This window comes from Gymnoscopelus microlampas, assembly GCF_963454915.1.
Source record: "Gymnoscopelus microlampas genome assembly, chromosome: 6".
NCBI lineage: Eukaryota > Metazoa > Chordata > Actinopteri > Myctophiformes > Myctophidae > Gymnoscopelus > Gymnoscopelus microlampas.
Window position 1 is genome coordinate 31000570 of NC_139943.1, and position 27412 is coordinate 31027981.

The following is a 27412-nucleotide window of genomic DNA, read 5'->3' on the forward strand; positions in this document are numbered from 1 at the left end:
TTCTGAAGCTCCGATGGGTGGAGGCTGGCACAGTCAGAGCACCTAGGAGGCTGCTCGTAGGCCGCGGCGTCCGCGTGGGCGAAACCCAGGCAAATGATGCAATGGTCGTGGGTGTCCCACTCGTCCAGCAGCTGGGCACAGGTGCGGGTGCTGCATCGGCGACGGGGGGGTAAATCCATGGCGGGACCCCGGTCGTGGCGATCCGTCGCGGTGGGAAGAGCACGCCGAGACATGCTGATGAAGAATGAATGAAGCCAAGCCGGCCGGCTAGGCTAAGCTAAAAAGCCGGTAGGCCTGAAAGCTAGGTAAGCTAGGCTAAGCTAGCTGCAGCGTCCGCTGTGTAGATCGAGGAAAGAGTTTTCCACTCCGTGGAAGGGAAAGGGAGAGTAACGAGCTCCGGGGACTCTCGGTGGACTGAGAAACCGACTCGTCGCTGTCGAGATCGTCGAATTCCCCGCAGGCTCGTTCTGTTTTCGTAGATGTGATTGTAGTAGCTCTGTGTTCATCGAGGCAGAAGAAGCGAAAGAGAACGTAACTTCCGCTTTCCGGGTCCTTTATACCCTCGGGGGAGGGTTTCCCGGAAAGCGACTGACGGCCCACCGGGCCAATGAGGATTGGCCCGAGGGAGTTAATGTGAAGCTTCTGTATATCATCGCCAGGGGGCGCTGATCCCCATATGTGAACAGTGAGAGAGCAATGTAATAAAACCAATTATTTGCTATTCTCAGCTTATTCTAATCTTTATTCTACTCCATTCTCTATCTTTATGCAACTTGAATGGTGCTGAATCGGGAGCAGTCAGCAGTGGGCTCTGAAGTTTGAAGTGCTCTTAGTCAGGAGATATTAAAAAATCTTGGAATAAATTCCTTACCAAAAAATGTCTTCACCAATGTGTTTGTAAAGGTGTCTAGTAACACATCTCACAAAGACTGAAATGCAGTTTCCCTAGGGGAATTTGTGACAGCTCCTGAAAGTTGGGGTAGCCACCATAACCTTGGTTAAAAAAAATCCCCCCAAAAAATCAAATTTTAATTCTGTTTTAAGTAGCATGTGAGGGGTCAAACTAGGGTGTTTTTATGATTCTGAATCCATTGAAAGCATTTGTTTTGCACCCAAACCACTCCTTGGGCTAAAAACGTCCCAATCTCAATGGGCTTTTTACACAAAAAGTATACCTGGAAAAGGATGGCTATGGCCGTTTTTAGCCCAAGACAGTGTTTTATTCCAACTAAGATGGGAAAATATTCTGCTAATATCCCCCGACTATCTGTGTAGGCATTCACTTGTGCCTCTCTCGGTTAGGGACGCACCTGTTGCCAACTGTCCCTTGATTTAACCACTTAAACCCCAGCATAGTATTGTGGGGGAAGCTTTCACAGAAAATAGCCGATCGACAAGCTTTACAATGCGTCGCTCTAAGCTTGTCGATCGGCTATTTTCAGCAAAAGCTTTCCCCACAATAACAGAAAACTGAAAAGACACCTCACGCCCTGAGGGACTCCACTCAGCCGTATGGGGTTAAAGTGGTTAAGGAATCGTACCTTATTTGAAAACTATTAAAGACGTGTCCTTCATTGAACTGACAATGGACACACTTCATTCATTATTTTTTGTGGAATCAATCATTGACAGTTGACACACATCTTACAAGTTCAAACAGCTCACATACATACTGTATACTATAGTATATAATACAGGTTGTAACCACTTAAACCCTCTAAACATGAGTTGTCTCTCTACTTGGACCGGCTTTTTCTGTCTACACCAAATCTCTCAGCCAAACATAGCTCACAATGTTGTGACTCGTTGCGAGCTTGTAGATCTGCTATTTTTGGCTATTGTTTCCCCCAAGAATATGGATGCTGGGGTTCAAGTGGCTAATATAACTAGAGGTTCGGGCCGATATGCGGCCCTCCCACCTACGCCGCACCGCTGATCCGACTGATACGCCCATAAATGGAGAGCTCTGTATCTGTCGGTCCTTGTCCATTTCATGCCCATATATGGAGATACCTGATGTCATCAGTATCCTATATGCCCATATATGGGTATGCCCCCTTTTGCGCCCATATATGGAGCTGACTGATTTGTTTTCTGATGCCATGACGACACATTGAGGTTAGACAACACACTCCATATTTGGGCGTAGCTGCATTGGGAACTCCTTATATGGTTATGATGACAGATGATGTTAGATGATGGTAGATTATGTTAGAGGTCCGCCGGCCGGCCGGTCTTCCCTTAAGCCAATTTTAATATACCGTACTTTGGACATACAGTGAGATGTTATCTTTTTCTGGGCATCCCTTATTAGAAATAAGGGACCCCCATACAAAACATGAATTTAAAGATGATTTAGCAGCATGTTTTGCTAACAAGGTTTTACATCCATAGAATGCTAACAGATACAGTGGTATGCTAAAGAGAAATAACACACAATACACAATGTCTTGTTTGACCAATCAGGAACAGAACAACTCTGTCGAATGTGAAATGTGTAATAAAGTATCAGCTTCTCTGCCCCTAATTGAATTAAATATTAAACCCCTTGAGATGCATGCATGTCTTTCACTGCCTGTGTCCTTAAACAAACCTTCTTAACACTGATCTGATCTCTGGTCTGCTAGGCACATACCAAAAGATGAGTGTGAAATGACTGAGTGTGAAATGAAAACAGTTTGAATAATGAAGACAAAACACTGAGGATTAATGATTTAATTTGCATTACAAACAGTGTCTCTCTTTTGTCCTTCCTGTTTTATGGCTGACTGTGCCGTGTTTAATTGGCAGTGTGCATGCTTGCGTGCGTGCATGTGTGCATGCGTGTGTCGTTGGTGAGGACTGAATGACAGAAAGGAGGTAGGGGGTAAAAACTGAGCCATTTCCCTCAGACACAGAGAGGACATCAATGCCTCAAATCCCCCCACTCACCCCCACACACACACACATACCAACCCCCCGTCCTATAATTCATTCATTCAAAGAGTGATCTCAAATCCCTGCTCACTCCTCATGCATTGAAGGAAGCATGAGCTCAGTTCGGGGCTCTCCCCAGGCTGGCAGAGGTTAAGTAGTGCCCAGGATTACAGCTTCTTAGGCAATTGGCACTGGGTGAAAAAAATGGGTTACAAAATCGTGGGATAGAAATTTAGAAGATTTTAAGAAGAAAAAAAAAGTGATCTCAGAAATGACCACTGTTAACAAAACCACTGGGGAGTAAAATGTCAATAGACACCAAAACACTATGGGCTATATTTTCCGTGCCACCTTAAACCTTATGCCTAAACTTTTTTGGCATTTTTTACTATTTTGAAACACATTATAGAATAGTTTAAATAGACAATCCACTGTACATCGACACGTTGTGACCTTGTAGATCGTCCATTTGAACTATTTTAACATGTTTTTAGTTTCCATAATGCCCCAGGGCACGGCTGTCCACTGGCAGAGGCATAAAAACCAACAGTATGGGGTCCATGATTAGCATACAAGCAAGCTGATGGACTCTTGAGCTCCTAGCTGGTGTGACTGAAGTGACCACATTTTGAGTAGAAAGGTAGGGAGTACGGATTCATGAGCACTCAGTATCTTCAACTGGCTGAACTGGTGCATATTGGACACTAATAAATATTTGTTTTGTTTATTTTCGCCCAACATCAGCATGGTGGTCTCTTCTTCCTTCCTATTGTGGTATTGTGATTGAACTTTGCAGAGAGGTTTGAGCTTTTGTGGGATAAGCCTAAGCCACCCCCTATTTTTTTGTGGTTAGGGTTAGGGTTATTGAGCTATACTTTGTTGTTTAATTCATTGTAATTCATTGCTATTCGAGTTCATAGTATGTTTCATGGTATTACAAGTTAAATAGTTAAAAAGAGAGAGTTCATGCTTAAGTGTATTTCATTTATGAATTTGATTTGAACGAGAGCTTTGAAATAATCTGTCTCCTAACTTTTATTTCAACATTGCGATTAAAATTGCCGTTATTTTGCGTGAAATTATTTCTGTTAATATTTGTTAATATGTGTGTTTGATGAGTTATTTCCTCATGTCAGGGTATGATGTACGTAGGCTACATGGCTTAATGTAGTTTTTGCCATGCTGATCTATTTTACTACTTTAGTGTAGCACTAGCTACACGGGTTTCCAAGCATGCACTGCTTATGTTTAAGCCTGTGCATGCCTGAGGGAACTGTATGTGTATTTCTGTGTGTGTATTTAAGAGCAAGAAAGAAGAGAATGCGTGTGTGTGTGTGTGCGTGAGAGAGAGAGAGAGAGAGAACGAGATGGAGAGAGAGAGAGAGAGAGAGAGAGAGAGAGAGAGAGAGAGAGAGAGAGAGAGAGAGAGAGAGAGAGAGAGAGAGAGAGAGAGAGAGACTGTGGCAGTAAACCCCATCCTTGTCCATTCTGTCATTTTCTCTCTCAATGCTGAATTTGAAATGAGTCATGACTCATTCATGGTTAGAGAGCAATAGATGGCATCACCAAGTGACAACATTGACCCACATTAACAACTATGTTGGTAGTCAAGACGGCAGGCTCACTCCCCATTACATTTTCAGTATGAAAACTCACCTCCCTATATCTACTCTTATTTCTTATATACCTTCTTGTCACCTACTTTGGTTAGATGCTTCTTATACTATGTAGATATACAGTATGTTTTTGACCAGCTGCTTGCAAAGCACGCTGGTCTAAGAAGAGACTGACCTACTAGTCATCCTCGACATATTTGCGACATGTTTTCAATCATTGGCTGTCCTTTAAGCCAATGGGATATTTTCCCATACTCTGAACGGGCGGTATCGTCCTCCCAAGCTATGGCTACTAGACACGCCTCTCGCCTCTCTGGCTACTATATACGCCTGCCGTCAGTTCAAATCACCGTGACACAGAGTAATATATAGGACAACATTTAAGTAAAGTACTTGAGTGAATGTACTTAGTTACTTTACACCTCCGCATACGAGCTGCGGAGCGTCCGTTCTGGCCTAACACTGTTGCCAGATTCTGCGAGACAAATCAGCAACCAGGTCTATGAAAACAAGCCGCGCATACATGGCACACACACACACACACACACACACACACACACACACACACACACACACACACACACACACACACACACACACACACACACACACACACACACACACACACACACACACACGTGTGACAAAAAGAACACGATGGTGGATGCAAGTGGCTGAAATGGGTGGCTGTCATCTCCCTTAGGGATAGGGTAAGAAGCTCAGCCATCTGAGAGATAGTTGTAGGAGCCGCGGCTCCTTTACGTAGAAAGGAGCCAGTTGAGGTGCTTCGAGCATCTAGGAAGGATGCCTCCTAGACGGTCTCCTAGGGAAGTTTTCCTGGGCATGCCCAGCTGGGAAGATGCTACGGGGCAGAGCGAGGACCAGGCGGGGGTCCTCGGTGGGGTTCCTTCTACATGCTGGCCTGGAAATGCCTCAGGATCCCCCCAGTCAAAGCTGACTAAAACAGATAAATAACCCCACAGTTAAGAGCGGGATGTGGCTGACAGAGGAACATCAAAGCCTTGGTCCATACAGTAGGAATGAGACAACATTGCTGTAGGGTGGAAACCTTGTATGTCGAAGAGACTGACCTACTAGTCATCCTTGACATACTCGCGACATGTTTTCAATCATTGGCTGTCCTTTAAGCCAATGGGATATTTTCCCATACTCTGAACGGGTGGTTTCGTCCTCCCAAGCTATGGCTACTAGACACGCCTCTCGCCTCTCTTGCCTCTCTGGCCACACACACACACACACACACACACACACACACACACACACACACACACACACACACACACACACACACACACACACACACACACACACACACACACACACACACACACACACACACACACACACACACACACACAGAGAGAGAATGCAACTGGTATAATATGACTGTCAGTCATCATTTCTTGTTACTTCTTCACATGATATCTAGATGATACTAGATAGACATGTATTGTTTGCTTGACTACAAATGCTTAGAGTGGTATTCAGATAGATAGCATGTTTTTAGACATGTTTAGGATTGCATCACTGCTCCTGGTGTTCCTGATGGCATCAGTGGGCTGTGCCCACTCTCAATGGATCAGTTCACACACAGAAGCAGCTGGGATGAGGATCTGCATCTCTAAATCTGAGGCCATATGGTTCTTGACAGGAAAACAATGGATTGCACCACTGCAGGTAAGGAATGAGTCCTCGACCCCAAGCGAAGGAGTTCAATCTCAGGGTCTTGTTCACGAGTGAGGGGAACCGGAGCGTGAGATCAGCCAGAGAATCAGAGCAGTAGGAGCAGCGATGCGTTTGCTGTACCGCACCATTTTCACGAAAAGAGAGCTGAGCCAGAAGGCAAAACTCTCGATCTACCGGTCAATCTTCGTTGCTACGCTCACCTATGGTCATGAACTGTGGATCATGACAAAAAGAACACGATGGTGGATGCAAGTGGCTGAAATGGGTGGCTGTCATCTCCCTTAGGGATAGGGTAAGAAGCTCAGCCACCTGAGAGATAGTTGTAGGAGCCGCGGCTCCTTTACGTAGAAAGGAGCCAGTTGAGGTGCTTCGAGCATCTAGGAAGGATGCCTCCTGGACGGTCTCCCAGGAAAGTTTTCCTGGGCATGCCCAGCTGGGAAGATGCTACGGGGCAGAGCGAGGACCAGGCGGGGGTCCTCGGTGGGGGTCCTTCTACATGCTGGCCTGGAAATGCCTCAGGATCCCCCCAGTCAAAGCTGACTAAAACAGATAAATAACCCCACAGTTAAGAGCGGGATGTGGCTGACAGAAGAACATCAAAGCCTTGGTCCATACAGTAGGAATGAGACAACATTGCTGTCGGTTGGAAACCTTGTCCAAAACGATTACTTTTCAGTTTTAATGGATCCAATATAGTTGTTATTTAGTTCTTGTTAATACTTTTCATTGGTTCAATATGTATGATCAGGGGTGCACATAACTGGTAAAAAAACAAACTAAAAAATAAAAGCCTGGAGAGCGAGGCTAGGAATTTACTTCCTTGAAGCCACACTCACACAATCACGCTAAAGCACGCGTCGGCCCCATATACAGCCATTAGGCGCAGGGGGCCGTGAACGTCCCAATCTGGCGGATAAAAGCAGCGCAGCACAGGGCACCAACCTTGGGGAGTTCACCAAACGGCGTGAGAAAAAAAAAAGCGGAGACCTAAAAGACCTAAAAAGTTATGTGCACCCCTGTTTATGATACATACAGGCACACTTAAAGGACAACTTTGGTTTTTTACAACCAAGGTTTATGTTTTAGATTGTAATTAAAGTAAATAAAAGATGAGTGTTAAAACATTTAAATTTACTGCTTTCTATAGTTTTAGCAATTTTCACAATCTTTTTTACAGTGTTTTCACAGTGGGCGGGGGCATTCTGTCCGGTGGCTAAATATGTATTCTTTTAACACATTAACCCGGCGTTTTCTTTATTATTATTTACAGTAGCTCTTCTAGCCCCTAATAACTCACATCTGGCCATCTCAGACAGCCGGACCTTTTTTATTGTGTAAAAAAGGCATATTTAGCCACCGGACAGAATGCCCCCGCCCACTGTAAAAAATATCGCAAAAAATGCTAAAACTATAGAAAGCAGTAAATGAAAAAAAAATTACACTCATCATTTATTTACTTTAATTACAAGCTAAAATATAAACCTTGGTTGTAAAAAAACAAAGTTGTCCTTTAAGCACTTTCACTTCTTTTTTTTCAAAAATAGCAAAAGTACCAAAAATAGCAAATCTACAAGCTCACAACAAATCACATAGCGGCATTAGCTTATGAAAACAAAAAATATATATATACGTTGACATATGGAGATACAAGGTTTCTGCCCAGCAGCAAAGATATGAACCAATGTGCTATATGTTCCGCCTGACAGTAGTGGTGGGAAAAAAACGTTCATTTCAGAGAACGAACAATTTCGTTCACGGCAATTCGTTCAAATTATTTGTACACGTTCTCGTTCAGCAGCGCTATTTTCTAGTGTAAAACACCATCGCGGTGTTTTACCATCGTTGCCTTTTTACTTCGCACGTACAGCCCGACCTCCCGTCATGTGTACGGGGGGAGGGGATGGGGGCATGAATGATAGCGTGAACGTAACAGTTTCAGAAAGTGAGCAAGCTTGTTCACGTTCACAGCAAAGAACTAGTTATTTTGAACGAATTGATCATAAACGACACATCACTACCTGACAGCCTGATGTCGGCTCCCATTGAAAATTCGATACAAAAAGACTGGGTCTAATAGCAGCGTGGCTGCCATGTGGATCTCGAACAGCATGTGTCCTGTCATGACAAAAGTTCTCTCTCTGCTTTGGAAAAAGGGGAATGAGTCTGCAGCCCTGACTGCCAACATACTGTAGGCTGTTAATGTGGGTTAATGGTGTCACTTGATGATGCCATCTACAGGTCTTGCTCTCTGACCACAAATTAGTCATGACTCATTTCAAATACACAACGAGAATGAAAATGACAGAATGCTAAAGTAACACTTCTCATCAATCGATGATGACTCAGTCTCTCTCTCTCTCTCTCTCTCTCTCTCTCTCTCTCTCTCCCCCATCCAATTATGCAAAAAAAAAAGAAAACACACTCACAGACATATTATAAATAGTGCATTTATATAGCGCTTTTATCCAAAGCGCTTTACATACATTGTGCATTACACTCACCCATTCACACACACATTCATACACTGATGGCGGAGGAAACCATGCAAGGCACCAAGCTGCTCATCGGGAGCAATTAGGGGTTCAGCGTCTTGCTCAAGGACACTTCGACATTAACTCTGGGGGAGCGCCCCCAGCCCAGGATCGAACTGGGAACCGTGTGGTTTCCAGTTCATTCTACCCGGCCATTCTACCCCTGAGCCACTGCCGCCCTGTGTATTATGCAATGTGTATTATGCACACACAGTGGTGGTACAGTATCATACGGTCACATTAATTATAGCTTATAGGGAACTAGCCTTCCCACATTATGACTTCAAAGTCTAATTCACTTATGTCCTCTACAGCAGGCCAAGGTAATATCATGGACCAGATAACCAAATAAACCACAGTGGAAGACAACGACAACATGAGAGGTGAATGACACTGTGAATAGTGAGACATTCATTATACACAAAGCACAGGAAATGACATCAGCAGGACACCGAGGACTGCAGCAGAGAAGACAGATGACACCTCCTGTAAACTCCTCCTAATCAGGTTGGAGTTGACGGAGGCAAGGAGGACCAGCAGAGGAAGTCAGGAGGAGAGGTCTTATATAAACGTAGTCTACACAACCTTGCAACAACCTTGTCACAGGTGCATCTAAAAACCAAACCACGTCTCCACACAGAGGCACGCGTAATGAGCATGTGCGCATGTTATACACGTAAATATTCATGCTATAAATGTGTGCTCACCTGTAAACTGTGAGTAGATTTGACTGGCAGTCCAGTGACGTCCACCTGTGCCATGTCATCCACGTCAGCGGTCAACCCGTGGATGAACATGACAGGTCCGTAGTACAGGACGTCCTGCCTCGGAACCAGATTCAGATCCCCGTCCACCTGGAAGTTGGGGTCCGACACCTCAAACGTCACGCCTTCGTTCGTCGCACAGTCCTCAAACAAAACTGGAGGGAGAGAGCACAGACCGGACAGGCCGTTATTAAACTCTGTGTGTGTGAGTGAGTGAGTGAGTGAGTGAGTGAGTGAGTGAGTGAGTGAGTGAGTGAGTGAGTGAGTGAGTGAGTGAGTGAGTGAGAGAGAGAGAGCTACTACCACAGTTTATCTCTTCTGATTGTGTTCATCCTTACTTTATCTGTTTCACACACTCCCCTTGGTATGACATGATCCCCAGAGGTCTAACCCTCCACCATCTACCTGGGTGGTGGAGGGCTCCTTCCTCAACCCCCTGGAGGGAGGGATGGAGAACGGAAGTGCGTGCGTGCGTGCGTGCGTGCGTGCGTGCGTGCGTGCGTGCGTGCGTGCGTGCGTGTTACACACCTCTCTTGTCTGGCCAGACGATCAGAGAGATACTGATACTGATACTGTATACGTCTGGGGAAATCTAAATTCATTGAATGGGGCTTATGGACGCCAGAGAAAAGCGGTAACAAACCTACGCCCACTGCTTTTGAAAAACAATCCTGATACCATCCCATATGAGGGAACGCCCCTGAACTCTTTGTATTGGTTCTGTGAAGCGGATACTTTTTACATTTCCCAAATTGTTTGCATCAAGTTTTAGCCCAGTCATTGAATTTAGATGTCACCAGATGTACCAGTCTGGCTATGCAAGACTACCCACCCCCTATCAGAAAGCACATGCACACATATTCAGACATATGGTGGGTTCTGTAACCTTAATATAACCTTTATATAACACTCAGCATGGTCGGAAATAATAAAACATGAATTTATATTTATATTACTGCATGTTCCTGCACTATGAAGTGTGGAGTTGTCTGCTTTCTTGGAGGAAAGATAGGATATGACATGAACAACAATAACAAGCAGTAGATGTTAATGGAGAAAACTTCTACATTTCTGGTTGGATAGATGGAATCTTCCATTCTGCAGGGACAGTGTCTCTGCATAGTTGTCAAGACGTGGTCCTACATGATTCATTCATTATGGATGAGATCCTCCCAGATTACCATACACTGGAAATCACTGTGTAGTGGCTGGTGGCTAGCTGAGGGAAATCTTTCACAGAGGACCTGGAAGGAATTCATCTCTGTGTTCTGGTCACGTTGGGGAATAATAGATGCCATTTTCTTTATGCAGAAATGGGCTTAGATTTTACTGATTACATTATAACAGTTATACCACAGGAACCCTCTTTTCCATATGGTTCAGTTAGACCCTGGAATTAATCACTGAATGATAACCACAGTTAGATCAAAACTGCACTACGCCATTTCCAGACACAGTAATAGGCTGGCCACTATAGTAAAAGGCCACACCGGTGATTGACTGACCTTCTGCTATAGGGCCATTAATCAATGCTCGTTAATCAGTTATTGCTTTTCAACATGAGAAGAAAATCTGGGGTTATTATTAGATAAATTGTTACTATTTAGTCAGTCTGTTAACTCACCACAATTTAGGCAAAAACAAACACACAAGCTGCCAATGTAATACAAAAAAAATCTAAAACTGATGTGAAACAGTATACAGTACATCCATTCATAAGGAGCCGCAAAACAAATATAAATCCTGTGCTGTGACTAGTTGAGAACAGCCAGCGGTATGGGGACACAGCCACTGTTTAGACAGGCAATAAACGAGAAACTTTATAATTACACATACCATGTCATACCAAGTTGGCCCTAGCAACAGAAGAACATTTGGCAAAAATAGCCAATCTACAAGCTCACAGAACATCACAACGTGATGCGTTTAGCGTGACTTATTCTATCTCTCTATCTCTCTGACATTTCATAGTACCCTCTACGTTCATCTTAAGACCGGAGAGACGCTTCAATGGACACGAGGAAGACATGGGAAGTCATCAACCTCTTCTCCAGAGAAACGAGCCGCCATCTCAAGTCTCCCGTCTCAAGTCTCACGTCTAAGCTAAAGCACAAAAGATGTGTTAATTTCCAATCCTATTACAAGCTTCAGATTTTATTTCAATAACATGAACCTACTCTTTATAACCTGCAAATTGCAGCTCCAAATACTGTTAATATCATTTCAAAGGCAGACAGTGTTTGATGGTATTGTAATATTGTCAGCCTTTGAGGGGATTTCAGAGGAGGCATGGCGAGCTGCAGTCTTTGAAGTCAGACGACAATGACAGAATATTAATATTTAAGTCTAGTAACTTGCAGCCTGCACCTGAGAAAACGTTGGCACTGTACGTTTCTGCAAATCACAAAATATGTAGAAGGTAGACATTTTAACATAAAAACATTGCATGTCCATGTTTCTACGTGTGGATCATGTCGACTCAGTCAAACTTTTTACATAACATTCTCTGTTATAAAGTAGTTCATTATAACTGACTGAGAATGCATTATTTACTATTCTGTGCCAATCGATATGCAACTTGACAGCAGCAGGAGGCTTCGCAACACTTAAGCCTAATTTATGCTCCATCGCACGAGGGTGTAACGCGGCAAAATAGCCAACCGACAAACCACGATGCGTCGCATCCGCAACGCATTGTGAGCTTGTAGGTCGGCAATTTTCGACATGTGACACCGTCATGCGACCAGGTATGAATCAGGCTTTCGTGCGGCCACTGCTGCAATTTTTGTTTGAAATTAAATGAAATATTTGGCGCAATTGAATGAATATTTGCACTATTTGAACTGAATTTTGCTCATTCCGTAGGTTTTCTCCGCAGTGAGGTAGGCAGATTTTATTAATATTAATGTTTTTATCAATGGGGCATGGTTTCACTGTTCTTACAGTGTCTTATGAGCTGACTCTGTCAGCAGCCCGCTGCAGTTGCATTTCCTGGTTGAACTTGTAGCTCCGTGCTACAAATACTCAAAGAACAGAGACTCCTCATCTCTCTGATATCCTCACACAGGAAAAGTTGTTCTTGTGTGTGAAAAGAGAGTGTAATCCAGACAGAGCTGCAGTAACAGCGTTGTACTTTAGCCATATTTAGCCCATTTTAGGCGGGAAGCCCTATTTGTAACTATACCTTTCAAGGCGGGAACCCCTTTTGGAGTTGTTGTTGTTGTATGTACAGTATTTAGCAACATACATTTTTTTGTAATTTGAATAAATATTTGAAGTTTTCAGAAAACTTAAGTCAGGATTTAGAAGGTGTTTTTAGAATCGGCCTCAGGTCTAAATGGGTTAAGTCAAGTAACAGTACTTGAGTTATATTTAATTCAAGTAACGTTCGACTTGAGTTATATTTAAGGCACGTGCTGGAGTAGGATGTTGTGTAGAAAACAGATAGAAAACATCTACATGCAAAAGAGACTGCTCTTTGACAAAGCAGCGACATGCTGACATCATCCCAGCACATTTACCCAGACTTTCTGCTTGCTGCTCACAGTCACACACTATAATTGGTATCAGTGTCCTTCTCTTTGTTCTTTTTGCCATGTATTAAACTTTTCAAGTGAGGTGATTTGAAGACAATGTTCTGCCTTGTAACTAAATGTCAAGTCTCCATGATGGGAGAGATGGGAATCAGCAGTGTAATATATCCAAGGTAACAGGGTGTCTGTGTTTGAGCTGATGTCTGCTGTGTTGAACCAAAGAGTGTGTGCTCTGCCTGAGAACAAAACCACATGGAGGCTCAGGAGAAAACCCTGCTCAAATAATGATCCAGCATTACAGAAACAAAACTTATTTACATCCTGATCTCAAATTGCTCCCTGAGGTCCCCCACCGCAGAGTGTTGATTGTGTGTAGACAACATTATTGATATTCAGATGCAACAAGGCCTGGGGTTTTCATCTAAATTAGAAGCATAAAGGCTGATACAAGTCAGGGAGTCTGCTGTAAGATCTCTAGTTTGAGCCTTTCACATCATCCTTTAAAAAAAAAAGTAAGATATTTTGGGGCATTTTCAAGCCTTTATTTGATAGCTATAGAAAAGAGAGACAGGAAATGGCCGGAGAGAGATGGGAAGGACATGCAACAAAGGATACCGTGTCGGATTTGAAACCCTTTATGCTTTATAGACCGCTCTCACACACGCACGCACGCACACACACACATTTTTTTTTGCTACGATACAAAGTAAAGTGTCAAACGTAAAGTAAAAGTAAAGTGTGTTGCAGCTGCACCCAAACCTTTACCAGGCCTGGAACCCTGCCATATATGGAGCAGAGATTTGTTTGCACCTGATGCCATAACGACACATTGAGGTTAGACTACATACTCCATATTTGGGCGTAGATGCATTGATGAACTCATATGATTATGGCTGAGTCATAGTGACATGAGCGTGACGACATGGTCTGCTGGCCGGCCGAAATAAGCCTTTATATAGTTCAGCTGTGTTTACCCCTGTCGCCATGATGATGTCACAATGAGTCATCGGGTTTGCATAATGATGTCACAATGAGTCATAGAGACGTGGACATGGGTTGTTTAAAGTTATACTGTCATAGTGATGTGGCCGTGGTTTGTTCATGGTTATGTGTAGTCATAGTGACGTTGCCGTGGTTTGTTTATGCGGTTATGTTGTCAAAGTGATGTGGCCGTGGTTTTGTTTTACGGTTATGTCAGAGTGACGTGGCCATGGTCCGGCTGGCCCTTCCATTAGCCAATTTTAATATATCTACTGTACGCATTTCAGGAATCTCTGCATTTGTCTCCCTGCCCATCGTTCTGTCTGTCTGTCTTCCTGTCTGTCTGTCTGTCCGTCTCAACCGGCTAAGCAGATTGGCCAATCTACATGTGACGTTTGTGCCTCATCATAGACTCACTGGCCTCCAAGTACTGATAACGGGTGCTAACTTGATACAATGACGTCATAGTACTGACAAGTACTAAAGTCATAGACTGGTGTATGACAAGTAATTTGTGACTCACCTGCGGAATGCTGGCTACTCAGCTATCTTAAATATAAATTCCTGGAATGTCTGTCTGTCTGTCTGTCTGTCTGTCTGTCTGTCTGTCTGTCTTCAGTGATACAAATGATAGACACAATGAACATCACAGTGAATATTCAAAGAGCCAGTCTGTTGCACACAAGTCTAAACCCCTGAGAGAGAGAGAGAGAGAGAGAGAGAGAGAGAGAGAGAGAGAGAGAGAGAGAGAGAGAGAGAGAGAGAGAGAGAGAGAGAGAGAGAGAGAAATGGTAAAATAATGAGGGTCTCTTACACGAGGTCCAGGTTGATTCTGTCCTGTTTATCTCCCTGAGTTTCATCCTGTTCAAGTAACAAGACAAGGGATGCCAGGACACTGTCACTACACCACACACAAGCGCGCGCGCACGCACACACACACACACACACACACACACACACACACACACACACACACACACACACACACACACACACACACACACACACACACACACACACACACACACACACACACACACACACACACACACACACACACACACACACACACACACAGAATAAAGAATAATGAGGCAACACTTTGGCCCCCTTATCTCTGTTATTCTATTGGAGTCTCATTTAAAGTTCACACCCGGGGGCTTGTGACACGACGGCTTGGAATAAACTCCCATCACACCTGAGACAGGCAGCCTCTGTAGATAGCTTTAAAACACAGTTCAAGACCAATTTTTTCACTCTTGCTTTTAGTAGAATTTGTAATCTTCGTGTTCTTATTCATATGTCTTCACTGTTTTTGCCTGATTCACTGCCTTTTTTGCTATTCAATATAATATAAGTTTTATGCTTTTGTTTTTCTTTTTTGCTTTGTTGTTAAATTATTTTTAGCCTTTACTGTAAGGCACTCGTGCTTAATTCTTACTCTGTTTTGAACTGCTGTGTAAAGCACTGTAAAGGTGCTATACAAATAAAGTGTATTATTATATCAACTATCTAATGGCCTCAGTGTACCTCCTACAGTCATTACTGGCCTTTTCTCCTCTCATTAATTTACACCATAACAAGGATGATAAACTGAGATAAGATAGACTGTCTAACCCTCCTTGAAAGAAATGTCTCTCCTCTGGCTATCAGCCAATGATGACATAATAAAGACTAGCTTAGTGTTTGTGTGTGTGTGTGTGTGTGTGTGTGTGTGTGTGTGTGTGTGTGTGTGTGTGTGTGTGTGTGTGTGTGTGTGTGTGTGTGTGTGTGTGTGTGTGTGTGTGTGTGTGTGTGTGTGTGTGTGTGTGTGTGCGCCAGATGTTATGATTGTAAGCCTAGCTTAGGCTTTGAGGTGCAGGTGGAGCCACACCTGCAAGGTGATGATTGATACCAGCAGTGTTTTAGCTGTTGCTTCTAAAACTCTGTGATACATTTTCTGAACAGTGTGCATTATGGCACAGGACTTTACTGCATTGATGCCATTCAATGACAGCAATGTAATTCAACCCTGAGAGAAAGGGTTGAATTATTGAAATGCTGCTGCTGTGTTTTACTTTGCAGCACTGTGGAGGGTTTGCTCTATTATGTCACTCCATACAGTAGTTAAAAAACGGCAACAGCACCCAATATAACAGTACCATGTTGGGGCCCCTCTCTAGAATTCAGTAAACAATTAAGTGCTTGCTGCAAATATGTGTCAATAATGCCGACCATAAGGTTGGCATTTTAAATGTCACTTTGCCAAGCAACAGCCATGGGGCCAAGATTGTGGAGTAAACATTCACACTGGAAAAACAAACACACTCTCAACCGGTAGGTAAAAATAAAACTATACTGCATAATAATGTGTATAATGTGAAAATAAGTGTGTGCGCGTGCGTGCGTGCGTGCGTGCGTGCGTGTGTGTGTGTGTGTGTATTTCATTTTCTACCACCAAAAATGCAATTACTGTATATTGGAGCTACAATGATGAGTCCTAACAAGGCAACACAATTAAAACAATTTTGGAGTATCTTCTGCCATAATTGTTAAGAACAATTCCACCAACGGGCTGTGCCATCCATTTTCATTATTGACTACTTTCATCATAATGTAAGAGAAATAAAGAAAGTCACTGGCAAGTTCCCCACCTCTCTGTCGCTTGCTGACAGTCAAAAACTCAGACTCAGACACACACTCTGCTGTCTGTTTACCTCATTATTACCAGCAGCGCTTCACTCTGAAGTCTGAGGCAGATGATGACAGGAATGCTACTTGCGCACTGCAGAGGAGTATGCCTTTTTTCATCTACTGCTTTTGTTGATTTTTCATTTTCTCCCCAATTTAGTCATTGCCAATACCCGCACGTGTATATAGTCCCTGTCACTGCCAACCCCTGCTGTTGGTCTGGGGAGGGTGTAGACAACCACGTCTCCTCCAATACACAAGACGTTGCCAGTGCTTCAATCGGCAGTGAGGCATTTCACTGGGGCATTAGTGACGCCTACCAACCTGTAGGAGTCACTAGTACAGTGACAGAGAATGCAAGGGCTTCTTCAGAAGAGTTTTTTTTAATGCAAATACATCAGCAACCCATGAAGACTTTCTAATCAACACAACGCCCAGGTATCCTGATTCTATGTCTCACATGAGTTTGTGACGTTGAAAAGGATTAAAGTTCCACAACCAGTGTCTGTTCACTGCTGCTGCTGAGAGTACTACTGTGGAGATCTCCAAACTAGGGATGCAAAAATCTACATTTTCTAATTGAATACACGATCCAGTTCTTTGTTTATTTGGCAACGACAGTGCACATTAATGAACAATTAAAACATGATTATGATTAACATACTGTAGACATGATTATGTGTAAATATGCCAGATTTATAGTGAAACTAATTACCATCTTTAGTCTCCAAACATAAACACAAAGAAAGAAATAAAATACCTAAATAGCAAAACATTCAATTGCATGGGAACAGAAAACAGTCCTGTGAGTACTCATCTACTCATGTACTCGTTTTGTAGAGAACAGTTTTTCGTGAGTGACGTTGTCGAGCTGTATACATCACAGTAGTGCAGCAAGCTTTTACCAGTACATTGTCTGCCATTCAATTTTGTATGTATGTAATCCCTCACATGAGGGCGATAATTAATTAACACGCACGTGAGCGTGCGCGTGCGCGTGTGCACGCTCACGTGCGTGCGTGTTAATTTTGACACTTTGTATCTGCTCACTAAATTCCTTCAAAGCTGCAATTAGTTAAATGTGTTACTAATTGAAGAAAAGCCTCTTTGCAAATAGCCTGCACTGAATTAAACAAGCGTTGTTTATTCAATATTTTGAGACTACTGTGAATGATGTATATTAGACCCCATGCAGATGTACTACCATTTGCATAAAAACAATTTAAATGTATCTTCTGCTAAGTAGGTTATCCAAGGCAGAGCCTAAAAACATTGTAAAGCAGAGAGGATGGGCTTGTCAGAGGATGTAAGAGAGAGCGAGAGGGAGAGGTTGTTTCATGATTGCAGATGGGGTCTTGGCATGTTAGCAGTGGCACACAGTGATTGGAGTCTCTGCAGGAAATGTCTCTTAGGATCTCTGATGTGAGTTGGTGTGCCAGTGTACCAATGTGCCAGTGTACCAACGTGCCAATGTACCAACGTGCCAGTGTACCAACGTGCCAGTTTGCCCAGGGGCCTGTGTGCCATGGTGCCAGTCTACTAGAGAATGGGCTCTGACATCACCTGAATATCCATGTACAGGTTAATCATCATCCACCGGCGTCAATTATAATATCCTATTTATAGACCTGTAACTGCCCGCGCACACATTTGAAATAGTAAACAAAAAGGGCTTTTCAAAGAAGTACTGATTGAAAACAACAGATGAAGCACTTTTGAGTAAAACTGGTTTTAATGAAATTCACCGTAAAAAAACAGACAGTAATATGCCAAGTGCATCTACAAAAACGTACATTTTCAAAATATTGCTGCATTAGAATTTGGATTTAATCTAAACAAACAGATTAAAGCTTGTTTCACATTCTAAAGTGATGAAGTGTCAAAGATTGGAATACGAAACCTAATGTACCAATCACGTTGGCAGTCATCTTTAATTCTCATTTTACAACCGAATCCCATGGGAAAAGTGCTTAGATCTGGCAAAATCCACATGCACATTTTCACACTTTCTGCCGGAAGTGAACTACTGAGCCTATTTTTGTTACATATCTCCCCCACTATTGGTGATGGTGAAACCAAGCACCCAGAACCGAGAGGGAGCAGTGAAGAGCATTGGACATGCTGGCTGTTCATAGGTACTGCAGCTTATTTCAGACAGACAGAGCGAAAACGTTTTTGTCCAATGGGCTCGACTCACGAGCTTGCGCACAAGCTTGCGCACACTGTTGTGCACGCAAAACGCGTCACATAGGACCCAAATAGGCCCTGCCCGTCACATTTCTCAACCCGGCAGAAGGATGAAAAGGGAGTATGCGCTGCGTGAGCAACTCCATACAACTCCATACATTCCGGTGCCCTCTCTATTATTTTTTATCTCTATGGGTGAAACCCATAGGTGGTCAAATTCATTTAAAAAAATTAACACAACTTTTTGAAGACAGAGAAAGTAACCTTTTCCATAAGAGCACACACGATTTGTCTTTGGTTTGTACGTTTCATGACTTTTACCATTATGCAATGTTTTGAAAAGAGTGACAGTGTGGTTATGCCTGCTATTTGCAAAATGACTAATACACAACTAACTAATAAACAATAGGGTCCCTACACTAAACTAAATCTAATTGCTATGAAACGTGCTGAGTGTGTTAGACTCTCAGAATGGCCAGTGGATTAATTTACTTTGGCTTTCCTCCATTTTATGTCTACATTTTATGTATGAAATACATGACTCATACAAAAGAAAACAGGGGGGGGGTCATTTAAATAACTGCTGGGTGCAGATGAGTTTTAATCAATCTCACTTGTAATTTGCTCTGAATAAGATTGTTTGCTAAATGCCTAAACTGTAAATTGTAGTCTCTGTAAAAAGAAACAATGCTCACTGCACTCTGCCATTTCACACTCAGCATCAGTGAAATTGAGTTTTTGGGTTTACATTACATTTTTAGATTGCCACACACACACACACACACACACACACACACACACACACACACACACACAAACTCACACTGCTGACCTCATTATTCCTAGAGTAGGAATGCACTGCATGTCATTTGAGTAAATCTCTTTGTATTTAAATGAAGATATGAAATATAGTACAGTCAACAATATTAGACTACATTTCTCAACATTTATTTTATTCTCGATGAAAGACATGGATTTACCATGAATTGATTTTCTGTCACTTCAGCCTTAACTCTCTCTCTCTCTCTCTCTCCCCCCCCCCCCCCCCGCCCCCCCCCGCCCCCCCAACGCAGGCTGACCCAGATCCAGGTGGATGTATTCATGTGGTCTGGTCCGCTAGAGAACAACCTGAGCGATGCTGCTCTATTCACATCATCAGCTATAGTACATGACAATACTCACACGCACACACGCACACACACTGGCCTTTCCTGTAATTACAGTCATTTGTCAAAAAGCACATGTTGATTTATAGTCCAATTAAAACTACAGTATAAAAGGAGCTGCAGGTCTCAGTATTTGAGTCAGTAGGAGGAGATTAATTAAACACCATTACAGACCTGAGAGTGGCATGATCCCACTATGAACCCTGCCATGCACAGAGAACAGAGCGTGCACACACACACACACACACACACACACACACACACACACACACACACACACACACACACACACACACACACACACACACACACACACACACACACACACACACACAAACACACACACACACGTCCACACATAGGACCTGGATGCCAGGAGTGTACGTGGGGACAGAGAACCTAAATTAGAAAGTAGAGCAACAGCTTGTGAGCCTCATCTGTTCTCGAGTCACAGTAAAACTGGGCTACAGCTATGGATCTAAAATACATGAGAACATTTGATTAAGAATGTTATATTCTACCCTGGACCTCCAAATCACCACACATATGTTATTATGTCAGCTAGTTAACACAATGATAGAAAAAATCTTTGTTTTTCACAAGTGACCCACAGTAGGCTGGTTTGGTAGACGGTGGATGGGATTGTTGATTATTCATATTGTTGGTGCCATAATGACAGCAATGTCTTGCGTGGACCAAGTGCTAACACGCATGTAATTCAGGAGGTAAACAAACTCCCTGCCAGGAAATAAATCACCTGCTCGTTAGGAGGGGTGATCACACTGAGATTCGTCGCTGCAGGCGCAGCCGCTTCAGAAGCGCCTTGGCAAAACAGCACATTTGGGCAAAACAGTGTGGTGCGCCTGTGGAGCATGCCTCAAATAATGAATCACAAACTCAATTACTGAATCCGGGGGCAATGGCTCAGGAGGTAGAGAGGCCGATACCGATTGGGAAATGGAAAGTTCCCTGGCTCCCCCCTGTGTTAGTGTCGAAGTGTCCTTGAGCCATTAGACATGTACCCCTATCTGTTCCTTCCTGATGAGCAGGTTGGTACCTTGCACGGATTTATCTGTGTGTGAATGGGTCAATGTAATGCATATAAGCGCTTTGGATAAAGGTGCTATATAAATGCACCATTTACTATTTAGAAAAGGCATTCAGCGCTCTCAGCGTTCCTATCATATCTACAGTACCAGCATCAGACAAAGGAGGCGTGGTGCAACTCTGTGCCTTGCCCTAAAAAGTTGAGAATGTTTTAACTTTTATGAGCATCTAAGAACTGTTCGAAAAATTTGGTTTCTAGCATCTCTGTGTGATCGTCCCGTAATACTTCACGTGATGGAGGGATTTGATCACAGGTGAATAAGGGTCAGTGCTCTTATCAAATTAACAAATACAACGTGTGTGTAGGTTTCAGTTGAATTTGCCTACTGCGCATGCACTGCCACCTGCTGACCAACATATAGGGAAAGGAAAAAATGTCAAAAAATGATCAAACCAGAAGTAGGCGGTCCAAAGGCTAGGCCCATGATCAATTTTTGTGCAAAATGTGGAGGAAATTGGTCTGCTAGAAGCATTTCTAAACACACACACAAAATCCACGCCTTACTACATAAACCTGTAATGTTTAAGTGGAACCTAGCAGAGAGTAAAAAGTGAAAGTAAAACAGATTGCCGAGCATTGTTCCATTTGTCCAGTTCATCTAAAGCCATCAGACTGTATCTGAATTCAAGTACTTTTAAATGGGCTCAATGATAAAGTCAGAGAGAACGCAGGCGAGAAACAAGGATCCTGCCAGGGAAGAGGTCTTCAGAGCTCAATACAGTTAATATGTCCAGGGCATGCTGCCAACTACCAGAGCTTTATGTGCACAGTCCACTGCCCAGCCTGGAGTTGAAACCTTAACGACAGGAATGCCAAGGCTTGTCTGCATTGAGGCCCATCACCTCCACTGGCATCATTATTAAAGTCAAGTCTTTTAATCAAGGGATATACATTCAGCAATTTTCATTGTTAGTCTGCAGGATAAAGATTACGTAGTGTTGAAGAAACACTGAAATGAAAGTCTTAATTTATTGTCAGAATCTATGTCCATCTTGCCGCCCATTATACATTTGTAACAGTCCACAATACTTAAGTTATTTTTGTTTTGGTCACCTCACTGAAAAAGTTGTATACCCGCTTAGTCATATGTTTTTTTTTCACATATATTTTGAAATATTTAACTAATGTTATAATGGAAGTCAATGGGCTCTGATTGGGCTGAAACATTTCCCAAATTTGGAGACATATTATGTCATAGATACGTCATAGATGACTTAAAGGGATTGTAGGCGAGTTCAGACATAATCAAAGAAAAAAAACTCTTGTCAAACACCGCCCCTCCAGCAGTTCTTTTCCCCGACCACCAGGGGGTGACGCAGGGGGGACTTTTTAAATGTGCCATGCCCAAAATAGGTTGCCTTATGCGGATACAATTCGCGGAACTGCCCGCCCCTACGGTTCTCAGAATTGTTATTTTTAAATAGGCTCTTTCATGATAAATTGACCACATATATGAAGTTAAACAACTAAATTCTATCCAAACGATTTTTTTAAAGTAAATTCTGTGCCTCAAAAAAGAAGTTTGAGAGCGTTTTAAAACCGAAAGTAAAAAGTTCACACGGGCACGGACGCGCACGGACGCGCACATGCGTGCGTTAATTTACGACCCGGACAAACGTAACATAAACATAAACAGTAGGGAAAATACGGATTTCAGACAGAGGACTGTGTTTCAATGCAGGAAAACACCCCAGCATCATTATATAGTGGCTGATAGAGGGGAGAAAATGCAAAATATATATAAATATTTTTTAAATTTTGGCTTAATGTTCCCTACAATCCCTTTAAGTCACAGGCTAGCCACATGTCCAAGAGCGACATTGGAGCCAAGTCTGAGATCCACAGCGGTCACACCATTTCTATGCGGATGGGATCCGGAGATCAAAAAAATGTCCTAGTTTTTTCCCACAGTTAAGATTTCCCCCATTATCTCAATGAAAAAAGTTATACACCCTTAGTCATTATGCTTTTATAGTTGAAGATGCTCTACAGTAATGGTAACTCCAGTTATTTCTGGTTCCAGTGACAATAAATTGCATCAGGTTTACTGCCGCCTCTGAGAGGTTTGGCATCTAAGTAAGAAAGAATACCGTGCAAAACCTTGGCGAGTATAACTCAATCTCAAAATATATGTCTCCCCATCATGGCAGACTAGAGTTTTTGCGGTGGCTCTGAAGAAGGTGAGCCACATAGAAGAAGGTCTCTGTATTTGTCTTGTCTTTTCACAAACCATGTTTGTCTTCATGAAAATAGATCTCGCCACAGTAATACAAAGAGGCTCATACAAAGGCGTATAAGAGTTTAATGTCGTAAATGTCCGACTTTATAAAGTCGGACATTTGTGAACTAGCACATTTCCGACTGGAAAATTTGGGAGAAAAAAAAACTCAGAAAAGTGTGCTTAAGGTGGCACTTTCCTTTCACTGGATCAGAGCCTACCATCACCACCTCCACTTTGCAATGGGTCTAATCAAATGATCCATTGCAATCGGATTGAGCAATAAGGAAATATTAAACTACGAATTAAACTACGCGCTGTCATGGGTGTCCATACTCCAGAGGATTCCTGTGCGCCAGTAGCCGAATTTATACTATTTATACTATACTATGACGGGGTCGCGCACCGACAATAGACGATCTACAAGCTCACAGCATGTCGCAGACCCGACACGTTGGGAGATTGTAGATCTGCTATTTTCGTGCGACCCACTGTACGTCGAAGTATAAATCGAGGTACGTGCAAATTCAATCAACATCATATGATGCATATGACAATCATATGCATATGACAATCATGATGCATTCATTTATCCACTGATTATAGCTTATTGGCCTAAAAAGGAAGAAACCGTGCATGCCTGCACACACTTGTGAATTTACATCAAAACTGTCATAAAAGAGCACCTGTCTGCAATTTGTAACCGGTCCTTGTACAGTCTAAACTTAACACCAGAAATGTATACATTTTATTGCTACTAGTGTTGATGAAGTCTTGTATATTATTGTATATTAGTGTATGTCTTTAAATCTCTTGATGAATTGAATACATAGGACCACAATGGAAACAAGCCCTTAAAGGGATTTTTGTGTTATCCTTTTAGCACCATTGTGTAGTCGTACCACGTACTATTTGCAAACTGTTAATTAAGTATATAATATATGTACAATCAATCAGACAAAAACACACATCAAGGTCCAAGGATGCTATATGTGACATCACACGGAAGTGTCTGTATGTAGACATAATGTGGTTGGCGGTTTTGTCACCGACGAATCCTTGTGGATTTTATTCCAGAAGCTCATAAGCTAGCAATGTGACGCGACATAAGAAAGTATAACTCTACCCTGTTTAACATCGTAACCTGCAAGCATAATCAGCATGGTATAAACACACAAACAGACGACCACACTGTCCGTGAATATAAACACAACATACCTAGAATCAAAGCACTAGCCCCGCGTCACCAGGCTTTCCACAGAGAGGAAATGCCTAGATTAATGATGATTAACCTTTCTGCTGGGCTGATCAAAGCAACTTTTGCTATGCGCAGAACGTTACTGAAAGTTTGTTTTGCAACAGTAATTGCATTATCCATACCATGCTCCGACATGTAAACAGTGGAACACAATGGGAACCAACTAAATGCGAGCATGTTAATCCCCCCTTTCATATTTAAACTAGAAAATGTGCTCCTCAGAGCACAGGTCTCCGCCAGTACTGTTCCTGATTATTCCTGTCTTACCTATTTATATTACATATTGTCATGATGTTAGCTTGGCTGAGACAAACAATCACACCCCATTCATGTTTAGGAACAACAGTGGTCATCACAGTGATGGTCACTTCAAAAAATATAAATGATTTTTTGAAGTGACACACCTATTTATAGGTCTCTATTTCATCATGCGTCTCGCTAGCCAATCAAAGCACACCCTTTCAACATATTGTCACGTGTCACGTGAAGCTTGACCAATGTTAGCTTGGGGGACACACGGAAGGACGGAGACGAAAACATATTCTCCACCATACTGGCGGAGACAAATACTGTATATGTAAAACAGCCTCGTAACTCCCAAATATACTGCCTTTTTAGAGACAAATTAAATGTATTTACAGACCCCACAACGTTTTCCACAGGAAAACAAAATCTAACTTATTTTGCTGGTCTCTGCAGTTTCTTGCGGGCCTTAATTCCAGACACAGTCACATGCATCTCTTACATCATATTGATGATGATGTCAGTCATGCCCAAATATGGAGAGGCATTGTGTTGGCTGTTCTCCCACGGGTTCAGCCTGATCCGAACCCCATTGACTTCCATTTTAAAATATTCAGTTAAAGGAGCACTTCACTGACTTTTTTCTCACTCTATGGACAATTCAGAAATGCCTACCAATGACATCATCAATGGGGATTCCAACCTAATAGAAAATACAGCCTATCTATGAAAAAGGAAAATAAACCAGAGCCTTTCGCTTCTTGGAGAGTTAGCATGTTGAAATAGAAGCTATTGTTTACACATTAATAAAAAATAAAAAAAACGTAACAAGGAAGCAAGTAACTGCCTTTTTATTTGATTTTTTATTTTTTTACATATTGTGAATATTGTTTTTAATTTTTATAACTTCAATGTTATACTGGAAGCTGGAATTGGGCTGAAAATCCATGCAAATATGGAGATTACTGATGTAATAGTACTGACGTACTAAATGACTGGGAATGTTATTATTAGACTGCATCTTTTATTTTTGTATTTTTCAACATTTTGTGAATTCATAAACTCTAGATAAACTTCATAAACTCTAGATCTACTGTCTTGCTGTCCCTCCATATTTGGGCAAGACTGACCTCATCGACATGACGTCATACACAGGCAAGTCAGCTGTTGTTAAACCCCTTCTTGTTATTGTGTGAATATTTTATTCATCGTCTCAGATCCCCTGTCCCGTGGATCGACTGAAACAATGGCCAGTCTTGCCCAAATATAGAGCCATGTGGAACTCAATATGGCAATATGATGTGGGGGCATCGGTTCCAGCCGTCTAGGTCCTTGAGTGGTAGGCAGGGTGACGTTGGGGCTGAAACCTAATTTGAAGATGGCAAAGGTCAACACAAATGTGTGTGTTGTGGGTTTATTATTGGCTAAGCTAAGCTTATTGGCTTAGCTTTGTAATTCATTTGTGTAGTGGGACAATATCTAAATAGCGTGAACCATGGGGTAGTTGGTGAGACTTGGATGGCGCCCCCTGGCTCCGGCTTAGTCGACTATAAAACCACAAACCCATCCTCGTCCCACATAAACCTATCCTCTCACTCCCACTCATCAGATGAGAGTTCAGGAAAAGGGAGCTCTGGCAGATCCAATTACCTCCTCCCACTTTTCCCTCTCTTTCTTGAGAGCTGCAATCACCTGTTGGTTCCATTTCTCATCTGCTTCCACGTACTCCAACCACTTTTCTATTTACAGGACCTCAACCTGTCTGGTCTTCCACTCCTCCTCCATGTCTTTAACCTAGTCTTCCATTTCCAGAACCTTGATCTCTGCTGTGGTTCTCTTCTCGTCCTCCATGTCTTTAATCTTCACTAACATCTTCAGGACCTTGAGATCTGTGGTCTTCTCTTTCTCCATGTATTTAATCTTCTTTTCTTGTGAGATGATCAGTTCGCTTTGCACCTTCCATTCTTTCTTCTCCTTGACGAAGGCCTCCTGAAGTAGGATGTTCTCTGGTCTTTTTTCTCCTTTCCACCAGTAATGAAGTACTGATGCGACACTAACTACAAACTCTTTCATGTTACACATTGGTATAAATAAAGGTGTGATTCTGTATCATTACATAAAACAAATGCAAAGATACTAATAGTTTAATGCAGCACTAACATGTTTATATACCAAACCCTCCCAATTTGTTGTCAGAATATCTTGACATCACAGTTACAATCAAATGGACTGTTTTACAGCGTGGCGCCTAAGGTAGAGAGCAGTATAGAGCTATATAGCAGGGGTTCTCAGACTGTTTCATTTCAAGGACCCATAGTTTGGTATGCAGTTTCTGCCCAAATACAGAGATGATTGACATCATACAGTAGTAGGCTTCTTTTGTATTGCATGACACTCAAGTGGTCAGTCAACCCAAATATGGAGTTCCACATCTCTCCAGAATGGCCTCCAATTACTGACTGCACTAGGAAGCTAGGTTATTTGACCTTGTTTCTTGTTTTTATGGCGTGGCTC

The 27412-nt window shown here is 42.5% G+C and overlaps 1 protein-coding gene across 1 annotated transcript in view; it reads right to left on the bottom strand.

The window, feature by feature from the left end:
* Positions 1-27412, bottom strand: part of LOC311047444 (cadherin-13-like) — a 249065-nt gene that overhangs the window by 126087 nt on the left and 95566 nt on the right. The window contains exon 3 of the mRNA XM_084060172.1: positions 9478-9689. Coding sequence (XP_083916298.1) covers positions 9478-9689 — 212 coding nt within the window. The remainder of the gene's footprint in view (positions 1-9477; positions 9690-27412) is intronic.